The following is a 22744-nucleotide window of genomic DNA, read 5'->3' as shown; positions in this document are numbered from 1 at the left end:
GGTAATCCTGTGTGAATAAAAACACTAAAGAAGGACAGCGTATCTTTCAAGTTCTTGGAGTGTGGTCCTCAGCGAATTTTCAGAACCTAGAGCAAAGGCAAAGTGCCTGTGCTGGGGGTGGAAAGCCACCCTCCCTCTGGCAACATGTGCCTGGCGGCTTTTTCAGGAATCTGGGGACATTGACTTCCACACCGACAAGTGTACAGTGTCCTCATCCCCGTGTCCTGCAATGTGGCCGATCGAGCCCGATCAAACAGTGCGTAGGGAGGGCGTGGGTGACTCAGGGCCACAGTCTGGCCGTTGGTGTGTGAGAAGCCAAGGCAGAGACTGGATTAGAGCAGTAGAAGAAAGAGTGTCGGGCCGCACTGGTGGGGTTTGACGGCAGAAGGCTGAGAAGCACCACCACCAGCCAGGGCTGAAGGACTGGTTCCGAAAGGCCTCGAGGAGGCACTGTTGAAGGGCCATTCTCAGGCCCTGTTGGGAGGGGAGCTGCGCTCAGACAGCTAGGCCCCCGCAGTGTCCGCCGTGCACCTTCACGGGCCGCCTGGTTCTGTAGCAAAGGCCGACCCCGGATTGGTGCTCGCCCCCCGGGAGAGGAGCTCAGAGGTAACCTCCAGAGCCCTGCTTTCGGTTTGCCCCGCGGACCTCTCCCCTGGGAGGTGCTGTCTTGGTGGGCCGCTTCTGCGGGAAGGACTTGTGAGGCGGACACCTATTTGAAGACCTCACAAGGTGAGGTGCTAGAGGCCACTAAGCCTGGGATGAGGCACAGCCAAAAGTCACACCTTCGTATCCATATCTGATGCTTTCACTGCGATTTCCTCTTCAGCAGCCCTCTCCCAGCCACTGCGTGGCTCGCTCGCTCTCCAGCTGGAGAGCTGGAGGAGTTTGTTCGGCCCGCAGGGCGTGGAGGGGGCGCAGAAACAGAAGGCCTCCGGCCTCTGCTAAGTGACTGCCCTGCAGTCCCGCAGCCAGCTGGTCGCGGGGACGGGCTGAACCTTGACCTGACCTCCCCAGCCCCTAACCTAACTCATCTGCTGTCCCTCCATGGCCAGTGCCACTGGTTAGCAGGCAGGGTGCTGCTCTAGCATTTCTCTGGCCCCCACTAGCCCGGGGAGGATGAGCCCTCCGGCAAAGCACTGCTTTCCTTTCCCTCTGTGAACACGGGACATCGGCTGCTCCATGGGGAAGGGTTAGGTGCCTGGATAGAAACTTGTAAACCTCTTGCCCACAAACTTAGGAAACAAATCGAACCACTAATCCTGTTTTAAGAAGGGAGAGCCGAAAATAGTCTTGAATTAAAAATGGAACTTGGAATAGACCTGCTCCTAAAATGTTGTCTGTCGATAAAGCACATCACCTTTCTGTAGATCCACAGCCCAGAGAGAACTCTAGTGAGGCATTCGGCCCAGAGGTCTCTGACAGTTTGGTTACGGCCCTGTTTTCAGACCAGCGGGGTCTTGCAAGAGGTGACACAGTCCCCACATCCACTGCTTGGCTGAGAGTAGGTTGCGTTTTACCTTCCCGCCCTGACCCCCTCCTCAGTCTTCCCATCCAGCTAAATTAGGAACAGTGCAGTGCTGGGGTTTGGTTTTTGTTTGTTTGCTTTTTGAATGCCAACTTCAAACAGGGCTTATGCTGTTTTTTTAAGCACAAAATAATTCAGAACATTTGCTTAAACAAGTGTTTTTTGTTTTTTGTTTTTTTTTAATAGCTCATACTTCTCCTTCCAAAAAGCTCAGAGTCAAATTAAGAGCCCATTAAGCATGTATGCTGTTCTCATCTGCATCAGCCTCTCTACGGGTCACCTCCTGGCAGCCCTCAGCTGGGGCTGTTGCCTCTGTTTCGGACACTTTCTCTGAAGGGGCACTGCACTCTCCCGGAGAAGGTCTGGCCTGAGGAGGAGACTCAGGAGAAGGGCCCTGCCTGTCGGAGCCAGGAGTGAGGGAAACGGGGAGAGGCTGACTCCTAGGCCCCATCACTTCTCATCACACACCCTTCTGAGAACCTTTCTATTAACTGGCCGGACCAAACACTTCTGTTCTGCACCACCAGCCAGGCACCTGTTTAGCTGTTTCTCAACATGATGAAAGGCAACAGACAAGAAAAAACAGTCTCTCCCTATTGCAGAGTACCGAGCTGCCAAACTTTCTATCCCAAAGAAGGGGCAGCGTGAGTCCCTCCTCACTCTTCCCTTTGAGCCTTTAAAAAGCTCTAGTCTCCTTAGAACATGGTTAGATGTGGAGGCTGAGCAACAGAAGGGGGGTCCATTTTAAATGGAGATGCATCACCAGTACCTGATGTTGACATCCAGTGTTAATTTATGGAGGAGCCACTAACTGATGTGTGGCAGGGGGTAGAAAGAATGTGTCCCTCCTTGACATCTTCTCCAAGGAGGAAACCAACCATCCGGTCTCCAGCCGTAGTGTCCTTGGTCTCGGGTGCACCTTCCGCATGGAGAGCTGGCCTCACTGTTCTGTAAACATAGACAGTGCGGAGTGATGGCAGCGTTTCAATAGTGCGACCTTGGGGCTTCACCACATTCCAGCCCCACGGACAGATCAGGAAGCTCTGCTCAAAAATACCTCCCTACATAAGCTATCAATATGAATTCACTTAACAGCATATTTTTAAAGTGCCAGTTAGGATGATTAAACATCATTTATTCTTAATATAGAGTGTATTTGTAGCCTGCCTTCCCTCTAGACCAGGCAACAGAGGAATACAAGTTTCAAGAGTGGGAGAGGAGGCTGATTTGGAAATGTGGAGCAACACAGAGGAGGGCAAGCCTTGGTAAGCAGCTAAAAGACAGCCCTGGGCTCCTGGAGAATAGAGAAGTGGGAGGTTCCAGAAAATTGGGGGAAGGGCAAGAAAGACAGGAAGAATGTCTTAGTCCGTTGTGGGCTACTCATAACAAATTACCAGACTGGGTGGCTTAAATAATAAGCATTTATTTCTCACAGTTCTGGAGGCTGGGAAGTCCAAGATCAAGTCACGAACAGATTCAGTGTCTGATGAGAGCCCATTCCTGGGCTCATAGATGGCATCTTCCTGCTGTGAGAGCTTCCTAGGTCTCCCTTCTCTTGTAAGAGCACTAATTCCATCATGAGGGCCCCACGCTCAGGACCTGATCACCTCCCAAAGGCCCCACTTCCAAATACTATCACATCAGGGCTTAGGATTTCGGGCTTCCTAAGATTTCAAGGTATGAATTTGGGGAGGACACAGACATGCGGTCCATAATAAAGAGAGATCTCCAAAGATATACTTTGCCTACTTTATAGTTTTGCCCGGGGCCATGATGCTGTCACATGCCATTGAAGATCGCTGAGAAGTGGCATCTTGTGAATTGGCAAGACTCAGGGAATTCAGTGCAATAAAAATCACAGAGCATTTTCCACTGCAATACTTTCCCAAGAAGTTGATCTTCCAATCTACTGTATGCTAGTAAAAGATCTCAGGAACACAAAATGCCAATTTAGTTTAAAAAAAAAAAAAATTGGAGCCAATGCTCTATTTCTGATAACAGTGGATCTTGGATACGTGACACCAAAGCCACACTCCCAGAGGTAATGGCAGCTCCCAATTAACACGACGGCGGAGGCTCTCAGCACCTGCTAACATCATCCCTGTGAAGACCGTAGATTCTTAAGTTCATTTTAAGACTCACTCGTTCCTAATTTAGTTTTCTACTTGAAGAAATGCTATCTGAATGCCAGAAGAAGATCATGACCTTCTATTTTGAAACTGCATCTTGCAATAGAATGTTATTTGTTTATGGGATTCCAGTTTCAAATTGAGTTATTTTTGACAGTGTGCTGCATGTCATGTCAAAATACAGGGCCACAGTGAAGAATGTCTTAATTTAATTTTCTTTTATGTGTTAATTCTGTAATTGCTTCCCAACCACACAGCTCAGTAGAGCAAGGGACATGAAGTACTTGCTGGGGTGCTGGCAGGGAAGGACATTTTGTAAGCATTTTTAGGCATTGATGGGCATACATGGAACATTTTATGGCCAACAGGTTATTTAAGACTGTGCAATTAAAAAGTAATTAGCATAACTAACATACTGAAGGTTTTAGATCTCTGACAACTGCAAAAAAACATAAATGGGATCCTCTAAGATAAAAAACGATTGCACAATTATGTGAATTTTTTTTTCTTTTTAAAAACATCTGTGTATCAAAAGAAATTTCTAGCAGGGTTTGCAGCCAACACGATGCTCCGTGGTTATTTTGTGCTTCAGAATCATGGTACTTAAACCTTTCTTCACTTACCTCCCACCAGTTACTCTTAGAGGCACATTGGGATGAGGGGGCTGGCAGTGAGATGGCATGAAGAAATGCTAGAGAGAAAAAAATGAAATTATGTTAAACCAGCGAGAGGGAGGTGGGGATGAGGGGCCCTGCAGTGTATGAAAGAGCCTGAGCTCCAGAGTCTGACAGCCTTACATTTTAGTCCTGGCTCTGCCACCTGCCCTGCATAAAGCCCTTACACTGAGTACCATTTTCCCCACCTGTAAGATGATAATGATAACCACAGCACCCACTCATAATTCTACACGGTGGGTGTAGCTAGTGAGGTGTTGTCATCCACGGGGCCCTGCATCAAGCCAGGCATCCAAGACCTGAATAATGCAGAGTGGTTTTCTCCCTCATACCACCTCTACACCTCAGCCTCCGCAGAGTCTTTAAGAGAGAGCACATTGAACTGTTGGTGAGGAGGCAAACTGGTGCAAAACAGTATGGAGGTTCCTCAGAAAATTAAAAAATAGAACTACCATATGATCCACTAATTCCACTACTGGGTATTTAGCCAAAGAAAACAAAAACACTAATTCAAAGGGATATATGTACCCCTATGTTTACTGCAGCATTATTTACCATAGCCAAGATATGGAAGCAACCTAAGCATCAATCAATAGATGAATAGATAAGGAAGATGCGTGTGTACACACACACACACACACACACACACCCCTACAATGGAATGTTGTTACACAGCCATAAAAAGGATGAGATCTTGTCATTTGCAACAACACAGATGGACCTAAAGGGTATTATGCTAAGTGAAGTAAGATCAAAAAGGACAAATACCATAGGATTTCACTCATATGGAACTTAAAAAATAAATGAATAAACAAAAAGCAGAATCAGACCTATAAATAGAACAAACTGAGGGTTACCAGAGGAAGGGGATCGGAGGATGGACAAAACAGGCGAAGGGGAGTGGGAGATACAGGCTTCCAGTTATGGAATGAGTAGGTCATGGGAATAACAGGCGCAGCATAGGGAATGTAGTCAATGACACTGTAATAGCGTTGTATGGTGACAGATGGTAGCTACGCTTGTGGGGAGCATAGCAGAACATACAGAGAAGTTGAACCACTGTATTGTACACCTGAAACTAATGTAACACTAAATGTCAACTATCCTTTAAAAAATGTCTTAAAGAGAGAGCGCCTTGATGCTTCAACCTGCCCACTTCCTTCTACACTTGCCTTTGATCCAGGGCAATGGGGGGTTGGGGGGAGCACCGAAGTGAGCAGCAAGATGGGGAAGGGTTTAGAGAGCTTCTTGGGACAGTTTCTCCCAGCATGCAGAATGTGGCAGGTGATGCTTTCCAGACAGAATTAGCAGGAGGCAGCACTGCCTATCTATAGGTGTATATGGGGAATGAAAACCATAAAATGCTTAGTAACTACTATGTTTTTAAAAAGCGTGTCTGCCACCCGGAGTCCTTCTGCTCACAGCACCTGGTGAGAACCACTGCTGCAGGATATGACAACATTAGGTTGTTTTTAATTAAATGAAAAATTCCTTCCAGACCTGGTGCACATTTGCCCACAGATCGTTCACTCTGAATGTTGCTGGTCTAGAACATTCTAGAAAGAGGGGAAGGCAGCTGATTCCCAAGTCATTTGCCTTGATTCTAAAATATGCTGGTTTGCAAAGGAAAACAGTTGTCACTTATTTCATTTATTCCAGAACATAATTGCTGAGCATGAAATTCGTAATATCTCCTGTGCTGCCCAGGACCCAGAAGACCTCTCAACATTTGCTTATATCACAAAAGATTTGAAGTCCAATCACCACTACTGTCACGTGTTTACTGCCTTTGATGTGGTGAGTACTGTCTTTAAAGTATTTCCCCAAATGTACCTGCAGTTTGTTGAAAACTCAACTTGCAGTTAAGATACTTGGCTTGTTTATCAAGTGTTAAGGTATGCCTAATGTGTAGGATATTTTGCAGACTCCGTTTTTCTGAGCTTTGCCTATATTGTCACTCATCCATTAAATTTAGAACTCCGCTTCTGCTTGGTATCCAAACTGCTGTTGCTCAACTACTAACTTCACTTTTCAGATTTGACAAATCCCTTTCTTTCTTTGGTACCAAAGTATGGTAATGCCTGTTGGTTTCTCTGGTGGCCACTTCTAAATGGTAGGGCATAGTCGTCTAGGTTTGTTGGGAAGAAAAATAATTTCAGTGCCTCATACGTTATTTGTGGTCTTCTGTATTGAAAAGTAGTCAAACAAATTAGACACCTACAGGTAATAATTGGGAACACCAAGGTTTGATCTATTTGCTTATTCAGAAGTTAGTCTTACAATGACATACTTACGGTATTATACCACTTATGGTCCTATCTGTCACTAGTCTAAATATTAGCCCTTTATTACAGACTTGAGAAATGAAAGCAATTCTAGAGAACAAGTGTTCCTTGAAGATAGATACATAGATACCCTCAATGTGGTACAAATTCTTGAGGATATCTCTAATACAGTACCTTGGGCATTCTGTATTTGAAGCAGAACAGATATGGCTGCAACCATGAAATAATTTGTAATCAGAAGAATTATTAAAATGTCCCTTTAATTTGACAGTACTGCTCTGTCCAGTGTGTTTGAAATATACATACTTAAAGAATTACACAGTAAGTGCAATATAATGTATTCTTGGAAGGGCAGCCCACAGTTCAGTGTCATGGGCGAAACTTCTTGGAGCAGTCTTTGTCAGCTCTGGCTAACACCCAAGGACCAAAGACTCCCATAGTCCAAAGTACACACCATTCTACGGTACATTAGGCTCATGCCCAGAGCATTTGCATCATGCTACAGGTGGCTCATCTCTTTCAGTTTTTGGAGAATGAAAACAGGAAAGAACATTCATGTGCCTTTAAAAAAATCCCTTCTATTTTGGGAGGTATGTGGAAAATAATATAAAAGTGGTATGTGGTAACAGTAAGAACTACAAAGCAAAGCCCTCGAAGGCTGCTCCAAATATCTGGTTGTGTGTGATTGCATGAGATCGATGGTGCTGATTAAAGGCATTTCAGCGTTAGGTTTCTGGTGCCTTACACATAACTCACCATTCTTGTGAAATGCCGTTGTTTCTGTAAACAGCAAAATTCCATTCTCTCCACGCGCATTTTGGTTTGCACGAAGCACCTTGCACTGAGGCAGTTGGCTTAGTGTTATAGAGAGAACAGGCAGATGAGAGTTAGCACCCCAGCTCTGCTTCCTGCGCCTGGGTCTTACACAAGTTGCAGGACTTCTCCGAGTCTTGACTTCCTTTGTCTATAAACCAGGTACAGGGATGTGTGCCTCACGGGTTTTCACCAGGATTGACATGAAGGGACATATGGAGAATGCCTCACCAATAACAGGTGTTCCATGTTAGCTCCTTTCCCACCTCTTCCCTCTCCTTGCCTACCAACATCACAATTGACAGCCCGGTCCCCTTCCTGCTAAAAGACATAAAATAGATCTGCCACAAGTGTGTTTATGATCCCGAGTTTTCCCACTGCTCTTGCAAAGAACTGAAAAAAAAAAATAGAAGCAATAAATAAATAAAATAGAAACAAGAGAAAGAAAATATTGACTCTGCAGGCCTTAGAATGGTATATTGCCTCCGTACCGTGTTTGCACTGAATGTCAGCATTAATATTGTGATCGCCTTCAGGATGAAGTCCAGCCTTTCAGTGACTACTGCAGCCTTTCTTTCTAAATTGGTTTTTAAAGTAATATATAACTGGCCTTTATGATCGTACCCCAAACATTGTCCTGTATTCAAACTGAAAATGATTCCTATGGGCCATCGGCCCCCTTGAGTTTTGAGCAGTGTGTGTGTGATGGCAGAATACTGAGGCAAAATGTGGGGTGTGGAAATAGTCAACTATTTAGTTTTAGGATCAACATGATGTCCCTGATACATTTGGAAGCGTGTAGAGAATTGCCTCATCTTTTATCTTTTCACCCAGATGTTTGATTTACTGTAGACCTTCACAGGCCTGGTATAAGCTCCAGAGGATTTTCATCATATACCACAAATCCGCCATTTTAATCCTCTCTAGGTGAACACGGTGTGTCTAACTTCAAAAATAGTAACAAAGGCCACCAGCCTTGACCTGGGCCTTTGAGCAATTTCGAGATGCAACAAGCTTTGCTTACACACACACACACACACACACACACACACAGCCTTTTTGAGCATGAATTTAGTATCTTTATATAGGACAGTTCAAGATTCAGTCCAGTCTTGAAGCCTTAAAATTTTTTTGATATGAGTCATTCTCCTAGGCTGCCCAAATGGTAAAAAAAAAAAAAAAAGGAAAGAAGAAATAAGAATGCCTTAAGTATACACTTTATCTTTTAGCTGATCTGTATGCATACATATACATTTTTTATTGCAAAGTTATTGCTGCTTTGACCCTGTAAAGCTTTTACAGTTCAAAAAAACGTTTTTATGAATATCTACTATCATTGAGAAAAGTCAATGATGTCTAGAACGCTTCCAGGTTATGGAGAGTTAGGTTTGAAATTCAGAGTATTTTCCCATAGAAATCCTGTGGTCTGGGAAGGGAGGCCCAAGTCCCCCCACAAATCTACCATGTGAGTTTAACACAGTTCACTTACTAAGGGACATTGCTGAGCTTTTAATATGCTCAGATGCCGAGAGAGGGTGGAGTGCGCCATGTCTCCCAAGTTCATCTGGCTGTTGAGCCCTTTTCGGAGAGCACCTTGCAGGGGTGGCATTCTACAGAACGTACTTTAGGAAATGTTATACTTTAGGATCTCTAAGCCTGTTTCCATTACTTAGGATCTATGCTAAATTCAGCTTGTGATAGTTTCAGTTTTAGATGACAGGTAGATGAAAATAAAAAGACTAGAGCAAAAGCAGAATTAGGGGCAGGTTCCCATGAAAAAAGCTAGTATGTACCTACTGGCAAGCACCTGACCTCCTTGCATTCTAGACTCTTGCTGTCATGACAGCAAGAACACATCTCATCCACTGCAGAACAGAAGGCTTCCCAAACCCCACCTTCCAGGCAGTGAAAACTTAGGGAAGAGGGAACAGCAGGACTGGGTAGAAAAGAAGGATGTGTCATGATCTCAGGTGGCCGAAGGACTATCATGCAGCTAGAATTGCCAAGGCGGGGGGAAGGGGGGATGAGTGTTTTGGTGGCCACCAGATTTCAAAGCTGCAGTGATCATCCTTAGAAGGACACTATGAGTAAGAAACAGATATAACCAAGGTAACTTGGAAACTGTCATCTTCTATATACTGTTCACTCAATCTAGATTTCTAATAGAATGAGATAGGTCAGAAAGATTTTAATGCATGGTCTGTGGGACTATCAGATTTATTGCAAAAATCTAGAAAGGACCTCATTCAGTAGTTTTAAAGTATGAATTTTTTTTTAAATAGCATTAAAAGCCATGACTGTTGCTAGACCTTTGCTAATTCTCATTTCTCTTTAAAGAATATGTTGGCAGTCTTCGATTATTTTTAACCATGCTCATTTTTCTCTTACGTGCAACTCCCAAATTCTGTAATCTTCAGTGTGCAGCACGTGGTATGGCTCAGACGGGCTCAGGAATATGCAGGGAATGTTGAAGTCATGCTGCTGGTGGGTGGTGGATGTGGGAGACGAAGCTCCCTCTTTCCTGTGCTTTCTTGGCTGAATGTGGGCCATGAAAGGAACTAAACTGGAGAAGCAGAAATGACGAAATGCAGGCAGACATGTTTGGCGGACTGTGTGACAGCAGCTGATAGTACTCTGCCATCAGGATGTACCAGCAAGCCAAAGCAGAGACGGAAAAGAACAGTAGAGTCAACCACACTGTCCTGACCACTGAGACCTACGCCATCTTTTTTTTTTTTTTAAAGATTTTATTTATTTTTTAGAGAGCGAGCGAGCGAGAAACAGCATGAGAGGGGAGAGGGTCAGAGGGAGAAGCAGGCTCCCCGCTGAGCCGGGAGCCTGATGTGGGACTCGATCCCAGGACCCTGGGATCATGACCTGAGCCGAAGGCAGACGCTTAACCATCTGAGCCACCCAGGCACCCAGACCTACGCCATCTTCTGACTTTGCCTCTGCTACGAGTTTCTTTCTCAGTTTTCTCATCTGTTTAATGAATTTAAAATTCCTGAGCCCCCCTCCTTTTTTTTTTTTTCCAGTTTTAGTGAGATATAATTAGCAGATGACATTGTATTCGTTTTAGGTACACGACATAATGATTTATGTATATATTGTGACGTGGTCACTACAATAGCTTTAGTTAATATCCATCAACCTCACAGTTAAACGGTTTTTTCCCTCGTGATGGGAACTTTAAGATCTACTCTCTCAGCAACTTTCAAATACACAGTATGGTATTATGAACTGTAGGCACCGTGCCATGCATGACATCCCCAGAACTTGTAACTGCAAGTTTGTGCCTTTTGACCCCCTTCACCCGTCATGCCCATGTGCAAACTGAGAATATATATGCAGGGTAGCTCGAAGTCCCTGACGAGAAGTATTTATTTATCGGTATTTATGACCGATGCTGCCAAGGTTGTCCGACAAAGTGGGAACTATTGCTATTGTTGTTGATGCTAGCCGGCCTAGCGTAATACTGTACATGCAGCTGGGTGGTAGCTTTCGTTCGCTTTCTCATTTCCTCCACCTGAAAGTGGCCCTTGATCTCTTTGATTCCGACACTGTGGAAGGGCATGACCATGGAAGAAAATGTTAAAGTGCATAGAGCCCGGAGGACGGACCTGTGTCACTTCCCCTGGCCTGTCTGCCATGTGTAATAACACCCGGCAGCAAAACCCAAGCTGTTCCCTGGCCCCTGAAACGCCTCAGCAAGTCAGTGTCAGGAAGGATCCTGCTCCCAAGAGCAGTGAGGGGCTCTAATTGAATAAAAAAAAAGCAGCATTGGCAGCCCAGCAGTTCTTACACACCACCACCTGTTCCCTCACCGAAAACAGGAATAAATTAACACTGTCAGGGTGCATTTATCTGTATCTTTCAACTCCACTGGCATAAATCATTGAGAATTAACCGAGTCACAAAGTCAAAGGTGGGTGGATATTCAAGGAATATTACTCTTTTTTTTTTTTTTTCTCTCATCCCTATTTTTTGTGGGTGAGGGAGGGAAGGATGTTATTAGTGCCTTAACTCAATCCCAGTTTTTGTGAAATTAAAACAAAGGGCATTGTGGCCTATTTTTTTTTTCACAGATTGCCTGGCAGCATTTATACATGTGTTCATATAATATAGCCTCTTTCCGAATGACTAAAAATCACATGCCATGTTTAGAGGTGTGGCCTTTAGAATCAGGTCAGCACCTCTTAGCTTTATAGTTTGGCCAAGAACTAATCCTCAGTTTCCTCATCTGTAAAACAGAGATGAACAACAGTACCCAGCACCTACAGCTCTTCTTAGAATTAAACGCGATACTGTGTGTCCATTTCCAGCCCAGGATGTTCAGTCATTCTCAGCTGCTGAGGACAGGAGATGGGTAGTAGCAGTTGTTCAGTAGTTGTGGTGGTTGTATTCTTTCTTGTCCTCAGAACCTGTATGAGGATTTATGTCCCAGGTTTTCGTATACAGCGTGTGTTTGCTGCAGCAACATTCCACACTTGGAGGGAAAAAGTCAAAGGCCATTTAAATACATTTATTGAGTGCCTACTATGAGTCAGGCACAGGTCCCTGCCCTCCAGGAGCTCTTAGTTCAGTAGAAGAAGTAAGGACATAACAAATAGTTGCAATAAAATCCCACCCATGTTATCCTGGAGCTGAGCCAGCACATAGCAGGGCTGGGGCTGCTCCCAGAGGAGGCGTGCTCCCTGCTTCGGCTGGAAGCTGAACGCTTAGTTTGTGTGAACATGTGATAAGTTTGGAGGCGTGACAACTCATTAATTCACTTTGCAATGGCGAGCTCAGGGCATTAGATGCACATCTGCAATAAGCAAGGAAAAAGTCATTTGTATTTACTGTGTTTATTAAGCCAAGGAAATGGGCTTTTTCATTTGAGAAAGATTTTCAATGAGAAGGTTTAAAGTAAGAAGGGTTTTGAATTTGGTAAGTGCCCCTTTTCAAAGGCGTAACAAGTTAGTGACAGGGGTACTGTAGCTTCCACTAGGAGCTTTGACTTTTGAAGAGTGGGGAGAGGTTGAAACCTAGCAAATCTCTCTTTTGACACCCTTTCTCCAAATCCCTGCCAAGTAACAGGGAAAAGACCAGCTGTGTTTCCCTTCTGCCCTGGCAAGCCAGTCCTGCGGCATGGCTGCCCAAGGCCTGCTATCCAGCCAACTGGGTCTGTGGTTCCATGTGGACAGGTGCATGGGTGCATGATCTCCATGGTGGACCTGGAATGCTACAAGAAAGCAAGTCCTGACTTAGGGAGGAGGGACCAACCTCCTTGTTAGGCCTTTGCTAAGCCAGTGCACACTCATGTACTCAGGGTGAGGCATGAAGTTAAACTTTAGCAGGTAATGGTGGAATGCTCTGCCACCTTTAAAAATCTGGTTTTTGAAGAACATTTAGCAGCAGGAAAAAGCCATTCATGATTTAATGTTGCATGAAGAAGCAAGTTATGAAACCACACATCAAGTATGATTTTAATTTTGTTTTAAATTCACATACCTAAATATTCATATCAAAGTATTTGTGTATATATATGAATGTAAAAAGAAAATAAGCCAAAATGCAGTATTGGCTCTGTTCCAGCAATAGAATTTTACAGGTGGTTTTCTATTTTCTTTATATATTTTCAGAATTGTCTACGTGTACCCCTGTTATAGTTACGGGAAAATATTAATTTCATGATTCTTTTAGTGAGCTGAAATCAGCCCTAAAGAGGCTATCGGCACATTGACCAGTCGACATGTCAGCCGTGGACCAGATGCCTAATATAAGACCTGTGATGGGCAGTATTTATTTCTACAAATATAATCTATCAAGATTAATTTCTGACTTGTACTTGAGAGAACTAACTATAGGTAGAGTTAAGGAGATGTCAATGAATTCTGTGAATATGCCCAGAATATTCTCAGAGTTATTTTTGCCTCAAGACGTGGGTGAAGCAACTTGTAGATGAAGCTTACCCGAGGACTTAAAAAACAAGAAGTACAAGCAAAATACAGCCAAAAGAGAAATGTGGCTTCTTTCTGGAGACCCCACTGAGGACCCAGATTGAAAACCACTTTCCTTTGTCTTCAGGCCCCGTGGCATTGCCTGCACTTCTGGGGCATCCGTGCACCCAGGTCTACCTGCGGCAGAGAAGAGAGATGGCAAGAATTGGCTCTGGCCATCCATATTCACCCTTATCTAATCCTTAAGTGCAAGTCCTCTGATCTTAGGGACCTACCAGGCAGCTTCCTTTTTTCAGTTCTTCCAGCAAACATTTGTTGAGCACCTAATGTACCCTAAGCCCTAAAGACACAAAGTCAGATGAAACTAGAGCCTTCAAGGAGCTCCATCAACTGAGAAGGTTGACCCTGTGAAGAGAAAACACTAGTAAATACCACGCAGTAAGTAGAGCTGTGTCAAGGTGCTGCAGGGCTGCCTGAGGAGGGCCACCTGGCTTAACCTGGGGGTCAGGAAAGGGGACTAAGAGAGGACTCCTAGAAGATAGAATGCCCCAGGTGAATCTTCAAGGACGAGCGGTAACTCACCAGCCAGAGGTGAGAGATGGGAAAAGGTGTTTTGCCAAAAGCAAAAGCCATTTTATAATAGACAAAAGACTTGGCCATTTGGAATCATTTCTGGGGTGACTGATGCCATGAGAACATCCTCTCAGATGAAGGCCAGCCCCTTGGTCACTGCATCTCTAAGCACTGGCTGGTAGATTGTCGAGCCCTGCAGTCTGGCTTTTGCACAATATGCTGCGATTTAACATGGTGTCAACTATATGTACATCTCTAGACTGAATCCATAGTTGGCTAGGTAAGACACATCAGCTTCTAACCATACAATCCTGGATCTCCCAGGGTAGAAAGGGACCTCAGGGTCACTTGGACCAGTCCCCCTCCCCAGTGCCATCTCAGTGCCAGTGACGGCTTCCATAGGTAGGTAGCCCATGGCAGAGCTGGCCCATGCAGGTGATCTAGGCATGGTCGTGATTCAGCAGTGCTGGTGTAGCAAACCTGAGGCTCCTCAGAGTGCCCTTGGCTCTTCCGCTCTGTCCAGGGCTTCCAGGCACAGACACAGCCCATCCCTTGAATGTCTGTGTTTGCATCCTCTTCAGGTGTGGGTGGCCTCTGCCGACCCCCAGAGGCCAAATAGCCAAATGAGGGCCTGTAGTTTTCTGGGGCTATGGAACTAACATGTTCCTTCAATGGCAGTTACTGAAATGTGGTGGTGGTTTTTTAGTGCTAATGGAAAGTGCCAGTAGGTAGGTCAGAATGGTCTACTTGGAAACAGCAGCTTCCCAGCCTGGGTCAAAAAGGCCCTCTCTCCCCATGGCACCCCGTCCCCTCTAGGCTTTCTCACTTATTGTCACGTTCAGCAGGTGAGGAGAAGGCCGCATCGCATGTACCTTATCAGCCATTTTGGCAGTAACAGGTTAAACAAAGTGAGCTCTCAAACAAATGTTTACGTGAAGAAATAGATACCACTTACACCTCTTTCCATAAAGGATTTAAGGCAACCTCCATAAATAGGTAAGCTAGATCTGAAAATATAGGTACACACAGATCTGAACTAGGGAAAAGACCTACTAAAAGGAAGATCAACGCCAAGGGAAAAGTTTTAACGTCGATATGCAGACCACAGAGTTGTACGTAGTTATTAGAGCCGAGCTACAAATTTGGCTCTGAGCTTCCTGGAGGTCAAGGGAAATAGGGAGATACATGCTTCTTCGAAAGAAGAGTAGAACCCATCCTCTCAGAAAACAAAACTTCAGTGAGACTGAAGTCTGAAAGGACTCTTTGTCCTGGGTCTCTATGACACAATATTGTGTGATAGTATCTTACTAACATTCATGCAGTGAATCGCCCAAACACAAGATGCTTCCTTCGAGGCACCCTCAGTGAAAGTAGAACACCAGCAGACTCATGAAAGCAGTAAGGCAGGAAGTCCAGTGGCACAAAATACTGGCTCATCTGAGGTCAGATCTGGGTTTGAATCCTGGCTCTGCCCCTCACTAGCAGTTTGAACTTGGCCAAGTTAATCTCACTGATCCTGAGCTTCTCACACATAAAATTGGGGATGACAGTTCTCCCTTTATCAGGTAGCTGTGAGGGTTAGATTATCTACACCAGGCACTTAGCAGGTCCCTGGGATGGAGTGAGCAGTGTCATGTTGCTGCCAGCACTGCTTTATCGTCCCTGTGAGACAAAACAGAGTATGGTTCGGATTCACAGGTGGTCCAGCTTGGTGCAGGCATAAAGCCTAGCACAGCTGCAAGAGTGGGCTGAGTGCATGTCTGTAAGCTAATGTCCACACACAACAGTTTTCAGCTGAGCTTGATAGAAATTGGACAGCAGAAGGTTCTACTCTTTGTTCTGAGGGTAGAGGTCTTGGGGCTCCAGGTTAAAGAGAGAGCTAAGCATTCTAAAATTCAACTGAGCAGTTGTTAGAATTGACATCCAGTGTGAAAACTGAAGAGCCTAAAAGAGATTCTTGGCCAAATGGATGGCCAGCCCCTCTGGTACATGGAGGCGAGCCAGAGTGACACCTGCAAATAGGGCCTGGGTTGTCTTGGAACCGTTTCCAGCCCTCTCTGCCAAAGAATGAAAAGGCACCTAGAACCCCAAGGTAGATGGGTAAAGAGTAAGCTGTTTTTGAGCTAGAATATTTTCTCTTGTTTTTAATTATCAAAATGGAAAAGCTTATTTTTTATGACTGTAAAATTATTCATCTTCATTTGAATAAAGTTCAAAACATACAAAGAAAAAGAGAAAAATTATCCACAATCTCAACACTCAGTGATGACCATTAGTAACATTTTAATATATATCCCTGTTTTCTATGCACATAGACAGATACCATCTATGTTTGTATTTATCCATATATTTTTACTTAGTCTTTTAACCAGTTTTTTAAAATGATTCACTTTTCATTTTAATTGGCTGCACTGTGTGAATCTATGTAGTATATACTTAATTAGTCCTCTATTTATGAAATATTTTAAACATGATAATGAATATTCTTGCAAATATGCCACTGAACCCTTCAGCCTAAAAAATGTTAAAGCCCCTATTTTATCAAAAATGCTTTGTTTTTTTTTTTTTTTTATTCTAAAAATGAAAGAATGCTTTTGTTTCCAGTCCCATCCTGGGCCACCTCCATAGTTGTCCCTCCAGGCCCAGCAGTGGCCTGGCTCTTGAGGATGCAGATAGAGCTGATTGCTAGGACAGAATCAAAAGGCACCCCCAGAACAGGGCACCCCAGAAAGAATCCCAGACTGGATGGACACAGGAGGACACAGTGGACTCCCAGGGGCGAGCAAAGTCAAGAACTGTGCTCTCCCCAAATTTGTTTGGAGGTTTCCAACAAGTTTGGAAGGAGTTTCCAAACTCCTCAGAGGAGGGATGGGATGCAGCCTGGGGCTACCGTCACTGGGATAGTCATTGTAGATTCCACCTGCCTATGTTCTGTACCTGTGGTAAGAGCTTATTTACTGTACAGTGTGCTTCAACATTTCTAAGTTTCATGAGCTGGTTCTTCCTTATAAGCTGACGATTCAACATATTCATTTCTTCCTTTATTATAATGATCATTGCCAGGTTTTGGAAATGCTAAGTATTAATTTTTCAAATAAAACACGAAAGTATAAAGCAGGGAAAAAAATCATAAAAGAATCCTAGTGATACATCAGTTAATACCTGAGTGACCAGAATTTTTCCTAGAGGACAGATTGCCCACATCTGTGCTGCGGTTTTTCTAACACCGAACTGATGAATGTGCTGGGTACAGCCTCAGTGACTAGGAGGCAGAAGGACAAGGAGGGACATTTCTTTGTCTCTCCAAGAGCTTCCCCTCCCCCACATCATTCAGTGAGCACTTCCTGGACACTTGCCATAGGCCAGGCACCAGCCAGGCATTAGGGACTCAGCCTGACACATGGAAGTAGCTCAGTAAGTAGCCAACGTGGTCAACTGCAGTCCTGACTGCCTTGAGCTCATAGTAAATGCAAGCTTGCCTACACATCTCCAGTTTGCATAAGAAAAACAAGTTTGTGTCCCTTGATTACTATTAAGATCTCTCCTTAAAATATGATGGCTCTGCAAATTCCTCTAATGTAGCAATTCTTAATTCGAAGAACAGAATCCCTAGGGGAGAAGGGAAGGGCTTTAGAGATGGTGATGGTCCCCCTGGGGCGGTTGTCCCCATTGACTTGGGATTCCCTGCCTTCATCCTAAAGAGCCTCTGCTGGAAAGGGAGTGTTGCCTGGCATCCCTCATCATGTAAGGGGCATATCCAATGGTTGAGAATCCTTGTGATGATGGATCATGTTAAATCACGAAGGACACCCTTTGCCTGGAGGCTGAGACCCAAGCAAATTGTGTACCTTTAGGTATCCTCACCCCAGCCAAGATGCACTTACCACCCAGTAGCTTCTGTATTTAATGTTTTTAAGCTTTTTTTTTTTAACAGTTTGCAGAAGTCATTTATCTTAACTATAGTTCTAAGTTCAAGAGCAGGGCCTACCAGGTGCCTGGGTGGCTCAGTTGGTTAAGCGACTGCCTTCAGCTCAGGTCATGATCCCGGAGTCCCAGGATCGAGTCCCACATCAGGCTCCTGGCTCAGTGGGGAGACTGTTTCTCCTTCTGACCTTCTCCCCTCTCATGCTTTCTCTCTCTCTCTCTCTCAAATAAATAAATAAAATCTTTAAAAAAAAAAAAAAAGAGCAGGGCCTACCAACACCTGGATTCAAATCCTAGCTCTGCTGTGCTGGCTTCATGACCAAGTTATTTAACCATTCTGAGCTGAATTCTCTCACATGTGAAATAGGAATAATAGCCCCACTGTTATAACCCCTACAGGGTTGTTGTTGTTGTTAGGATTCAATGAGAGAGTCCATGTGAAGCATGTCCTATGGTACATGGCACACAGAAAATAATGTTGGCTGAAATTGTCATTGGTTAAGTGTAATCATGAGTGATTCTCGAAACAATCCAGTGAAGTCACTACTGCATGTTATCATCCCCATTTTTAAATTAAGAAAAATGAGGCTCAGAGCATGCTGTCCCCAGTCATCATCCCCCACGCCTGTACCAAACATGCATGCACACACCCAGGCTACCCGCTTTCATTGGTGGTCTTTGTAAGGTAGAAAATGCTCAAGACCAATTGCCATAATAAATGTGATTCTAGAAAGAGACTCATGCTGGAAAAGCCAAGGCAGGTATTTTCCAATAAGCCAGGAGGGGCAGAAAGAGCCACGGTCAGAGACAGGCCAGGTTAACGTAGTGAACGTAAAGCTGAAGGGGTTTGAATTTATGCTCAAGGGAGGTAGTGACTAGAGATGAGAACATGGTTGTGCCAACTTAGAAGGACATTCCAGCTCTGTGGTTTGGGCTAATATGTGTGAAGGGACACCCTAGTGCTTACTGTGGTGCTGTGACCAGGATGGGTCACAGGAGGCATCTAGCTTCCCCACAGCCAGGGCTGAGGGTGGGGTGGTTCCAGGAGTGACTCCCCACGACTACATACTGTTCATCCCAGCTCAGAGGCTGGCAGTTCTCTTCCTGCTACCTGAACGAGGAGCCAGCCAGCCTTCTTCAACACTGAATGGTGTTCCAGTTATCTGTTGCTGCTTAACAAGCCATTCCAAAACTTAAGTGACACAGAAGAACATCCATTTCATTATGATTCTGTGAGTGAGGGATTTGGGCAGAATATGGCAGCTCTGCTCTTTTCTGCTCAGCGATACCTGGGGCCTCCGCTGAGGTGGCTCAGATGGCTGCTGATGTTGGGACAGCTCTACTAGGGCCATCTCTCTGGGGTCTTGCGTCCTCCCCGTGTGGTGTCTCCTAGAGACTGAATGTCCAGGATGACTCCTTCGCTATGTACCTGGGATGACTGCAACTGCTGTTTCTTTCCAGGCAGCCTCTGCCATTTGGCTAGCTTGGACATTTGCATAGCATGGTAACCTCGGGGTGGTCAAATGTTTACACATGGCTGGCTTCCCTCAGAGTGTTTCAAGAGGCCTGGATGGAAGCTACAAGACTCCTTACAACCAAATCTCAGAGGTCCCAGCATGTCACTTCTGCAATACTCTGCTAATTGGGAAAGTCAGGAAAGCCAATCCAGATTCAAGGAGGTGGAGAAACAGACTCACCCTCTTCATAGAAGGTCACGGCGTGGACACAGGGCAGTGGAATGGATGGCAGCCGTCTTGGAGACAAGCTACCACATGTGGGTAGGGGTAAGAACATGGGCTTTGAGTCACAAATACTGGTTCACATCACAGCTCTGTAACTTTCTAGCTCTGTGATGTCAGGTAAGTTACCTAGTCTCTCTGAGCCTCAATGTCCTCATCTATAAAATAAGGATAAAGAGATTTTGCAGATAACTGTGGTAATACTTAAATGAGATAAATCTAGTGCTTGGCATACTCAATTCCTAATACCTGTGAAGTCCTTACTTAAAGGTAGCTATGCTACCTACAGTAATAACTCTATATAGTATAACTGTAGTAGTGCTATTTCTCTCATTTGTCCTTTGCCTATTCATTCATTCATTTAGCATGCATTTACTGAGTGCCTGTGGTGTGTCAGGCATAGTCTCAGGCACTGACCTCCCCACAGTTGCAAAGATTATAATACATTGAAAACAGAGAGTAATTGGGCCTTCAGGTTTTTGAGGCATCTCTAGCTCTTCAGTGCCAGCCAGCATCACTGGGGTCAGCAAGCCTGGCTCAAAGGAGGTAGCAAGGCTTGTCACCTAAGCCTCTCTGATACTGCAGTATTAATTTTTGGTCTCGTCCTAGTAGAGACTCCTACCCTCACAGTAACCATCCTCCCATTTAAATAGTGGGACTGTTACTGAGGAGAGGCAAGAGAAATGAATCTTCCTCCCCATCTAGACATGTGTCAGCAGGTCCCACCTGATGAGTGTTCCCCTCAGGGACCCCGGTATGTCAGTAACACAGCGCTCAGCATTTAGAAGCCCCATCAGAACCAGCTGCTCCTCATGCCCATGGGCCCTCCCTGGCTTCCAGAATCAATACCTCAAACATTGAGGCAACGTAAGAGATAGGAAAGGTAACCGTATCCAACTCTTTACATAATCATAAGAAAAAACAACTCTGGGGCGCCTGGGTGGCTCAGTTGGTTAGGCGACTGCCTTCGGCTCAGGTCATGATCCTGGAGTCCCGGGATCGAGTCCCGCATCGGGCTCCTTGCTCAGCAGGGGGTCTGCTTCTCCCTCTGACCCTCCGTCCTCTCATGTGCTCTCTCTCATTCTCTCTCTCAAATAAATAAATAAAATCTTTAAAAAAAAAAAAAAAGAAAGAAAAAACAACTCTGTAAAGCATTCTAAAATAAAGCGAGAAGCAAGACATCAAGAACACAAGCCAAACCAGGAGAGGGCATTTGGCACAGTCTGGTCTCAGTGTCTTATTTGAGCAGTTTCCTAACACCAAGAACTAATTAAAAATGAAAAAGTAGGGCTTCTAACCCACTACCCTTCAAAACCTTTAGGCTTCCCATAATAGTCATGTGAAAAATCTCACTTGCTCAAATGAGCATCTTTGACTTTCTTTTGAAGACACTGGAGCTTTAAGTAAATCTCACTTTCAGGAATTTGTTTTTAGGTTAATGATAAAGAATTCACACTCATTAAGCTCCACTGTTCTGGTATCTAAAAGCTGAACATTATACAATTGCTGAATCTGCCGTCTTTCCCTTCATCCATTTGCCCACCTAGAGCATGAATATCTGCTACATAGCCCTGACGGATGGACATCAACCATCTCCAGAGTCATGCTGAACAAGACCAAGAGCCCATGACTTCACATGGAGACTACAGAAGTCAAAAGCCCCAGTCTGCCTTTCAGAGGGGTCCCCTATGCGCACTAGGAGGCAAAGCTGACGATGACGTGATGCCAAGTGTAGGCAGTCGAAGGGTTCAGCCCTCTTTGTGCAGTGATGGCCGGAGCTATCTGCCAGCCCTCCTCCACTATCATTTGTCTGTGCACTGCTAATTTACTAGTCTGACTCATCCTTGGAGGCAAACACAGGATCAGTGCTCATTGCAGGAAGTGCTCAGTTGGCTGTGCAAGGTTCAGTGTCTCCAGCAAGCACACGTCTGTCTTGTGGGGCCATCATTTCTTAACATGTCACTCAAAGAAGACCCCGCCTCTGTCAAAACAGATTTCAAGCTCAGAGGCATTTTCCCTCCTTGGGTCTAAGACCACAGTAGTCTGGCATTGATCTGAAGTCTGGTCGGTCCAGAAACCCATGGACTTCTTCCACTTGGGCCTCCAAAGGCCATCCTGTATCTCCTTCACTGTCTTCATCAAGTAGTAACAATGCCAAACAGTTCTCCCCAGAATCATGGGAATTGAGCTATTCTGTGTGCTTGATTGGGGAGGAGGGGCCGGAGTGAGGGGGCATAGTTGCAAAAGCAGCATAAGCAGAATGCCATTTCTGTTCTGAAAAACCATGAATAGACATTCTAGGGACACTGATCAGAATGAAAACTTGAGACAGACCATGCCTGCTCTCTGCTGGTGCAGTGATTTTAAGAAAGCTCTCTGTTGTGACTGATAGATAAGGCATCTACCTCTTTGGTGTGCTGTGATCTCAGGGGCATTGTCAAGACCCTGCCTCTCTGGAGTCAGACAACATCATGTTTTCTCAGTGAGAGAAGACCAGGTGGAGCTGTGCTGGGAAGAGAAGGCAGAAATCAAGGATTCATATCTAGAGAAGAGAAAAGAAAGCTAGAAGTCATCTTGAAGGGAGTGATTGAAGGTCCGAAGAAAAGAACCTTTCTCCCAGTCACTGCTTGGCATGGCATTTGGGCCTGACAGACTCTCCCGTCTCTTGCTGATTTGATGATAAAATATGGAAGTGGACCCACAGGGAGAGCAAGCGCCTCAAGAAATAGATGGATAATTGGCTCTGTTTGCATGCTGGCTGCTGGAACTGTGAGACACCACACCAGCATGACTAATGCCTCTCCCCACCGCCTAAATTAGATTTTGATTGTGCTTTAGAGATGTTCACTGAATCACAGATGTTTGAGGTAAAAAGACCCAAACTTCTCAGGAACACCTCCTGTGGAGTGTGTGGGCTCGTCCTCACAAGCACAGCTGAGGCACTCCCAGAACTCAGATGAAGGACCATAGTAACCCCTTATCTTCCAAGGCCTGGGAGCCGACCAGCTGCCCACGAGGGAGGCTCTGAATGGAATAGGCTCCTGGGGCCAGGGGGTGTGGGCCTGCTCCCCATAGGGTGAAGTTGGGGGTCAGCTCCTTAGCGTGGTCGTAAGCCAGTGCATCGCATTGCTGACTAATGC

General features: G+C 45.0%; 1 protein-coding gene and 2 long non-coding RNA genes across 19 annotated transcripts in view; 1 reads left to right on the top strand and 2 right to left on the bottom strand.

Annotated features, from left to right (window-relative positions):
* ANKS1B (ankyrin repeat and sterile alpha motif domain containing 1B) overlaps positions 1–22744 on the top strand; it is a 432537-nt gene that overhangs the window by 397009 nt on the left and 12784 nt on the right. For all 17 annotated transcript variants that reach the window (XM_081822238.1, XM_081822237.1, XM_081822236.1 and 14 more), the window contains one exon: positions 5988–6125. In XM_081822238.1, coding sequence (XP_081678364.1) covers positions 5988–6125 — 138 coding nt within the window. The remainder of the gene's footprint in view (positions 1–5987; positions 6126–22744) is intronic.
* LOC145721877 (uncharacterized) overlaps positions 14–22744 on the bottom strand; it is a 33865-nt gene continuing 11134 nt past the window's right edge. Inside the window, exons 2-3 of the long non-coding RNA XR_014145870.1 lie at positions 4278–4345; positions 14–2473 (exon numbers count right to left, since the gene is read on the bottom strand). This is a non-coding gene — a long non-coding RNA (uncharacterized LOC145721877). The remainder of the gene's footprint in view (positions 2474–4277; positions 4346–22744) is intronic.
* Positions 13078–20522, bottom strand: LOC145721875 (uncharacterized). Its single transcript, XR_014145866.1, has 2 exons — positions 18136–20522; positions 13078–17925 (listed from the first exon to the last, which is right to left on the bottom strand). It is a non-coding gene; the product is annotated as an uncharacterized LOC145721875 (long non-coding RNA).

The sequence above is a fragment of the Leptonychotes weddellii genome, chromosome 5 (assembly GCF_054177405.1).
Source record: "Leptonychotes weddellii isolate Sample4059 chromosome 5, ASM5417740v2, whole genome shotgun sequence".
NCBI classification, from domain to species: Eukaryota; Metazoa; Chordata; class Mammalia; order Carnivora; family Phocidae; genus Leptonychotes; species Leptonychotes weddellii.
Note: the sequence above shows the minus strand (reverse complement) of the source record. Positions and strands in the feature narration are given on the sequence as shown.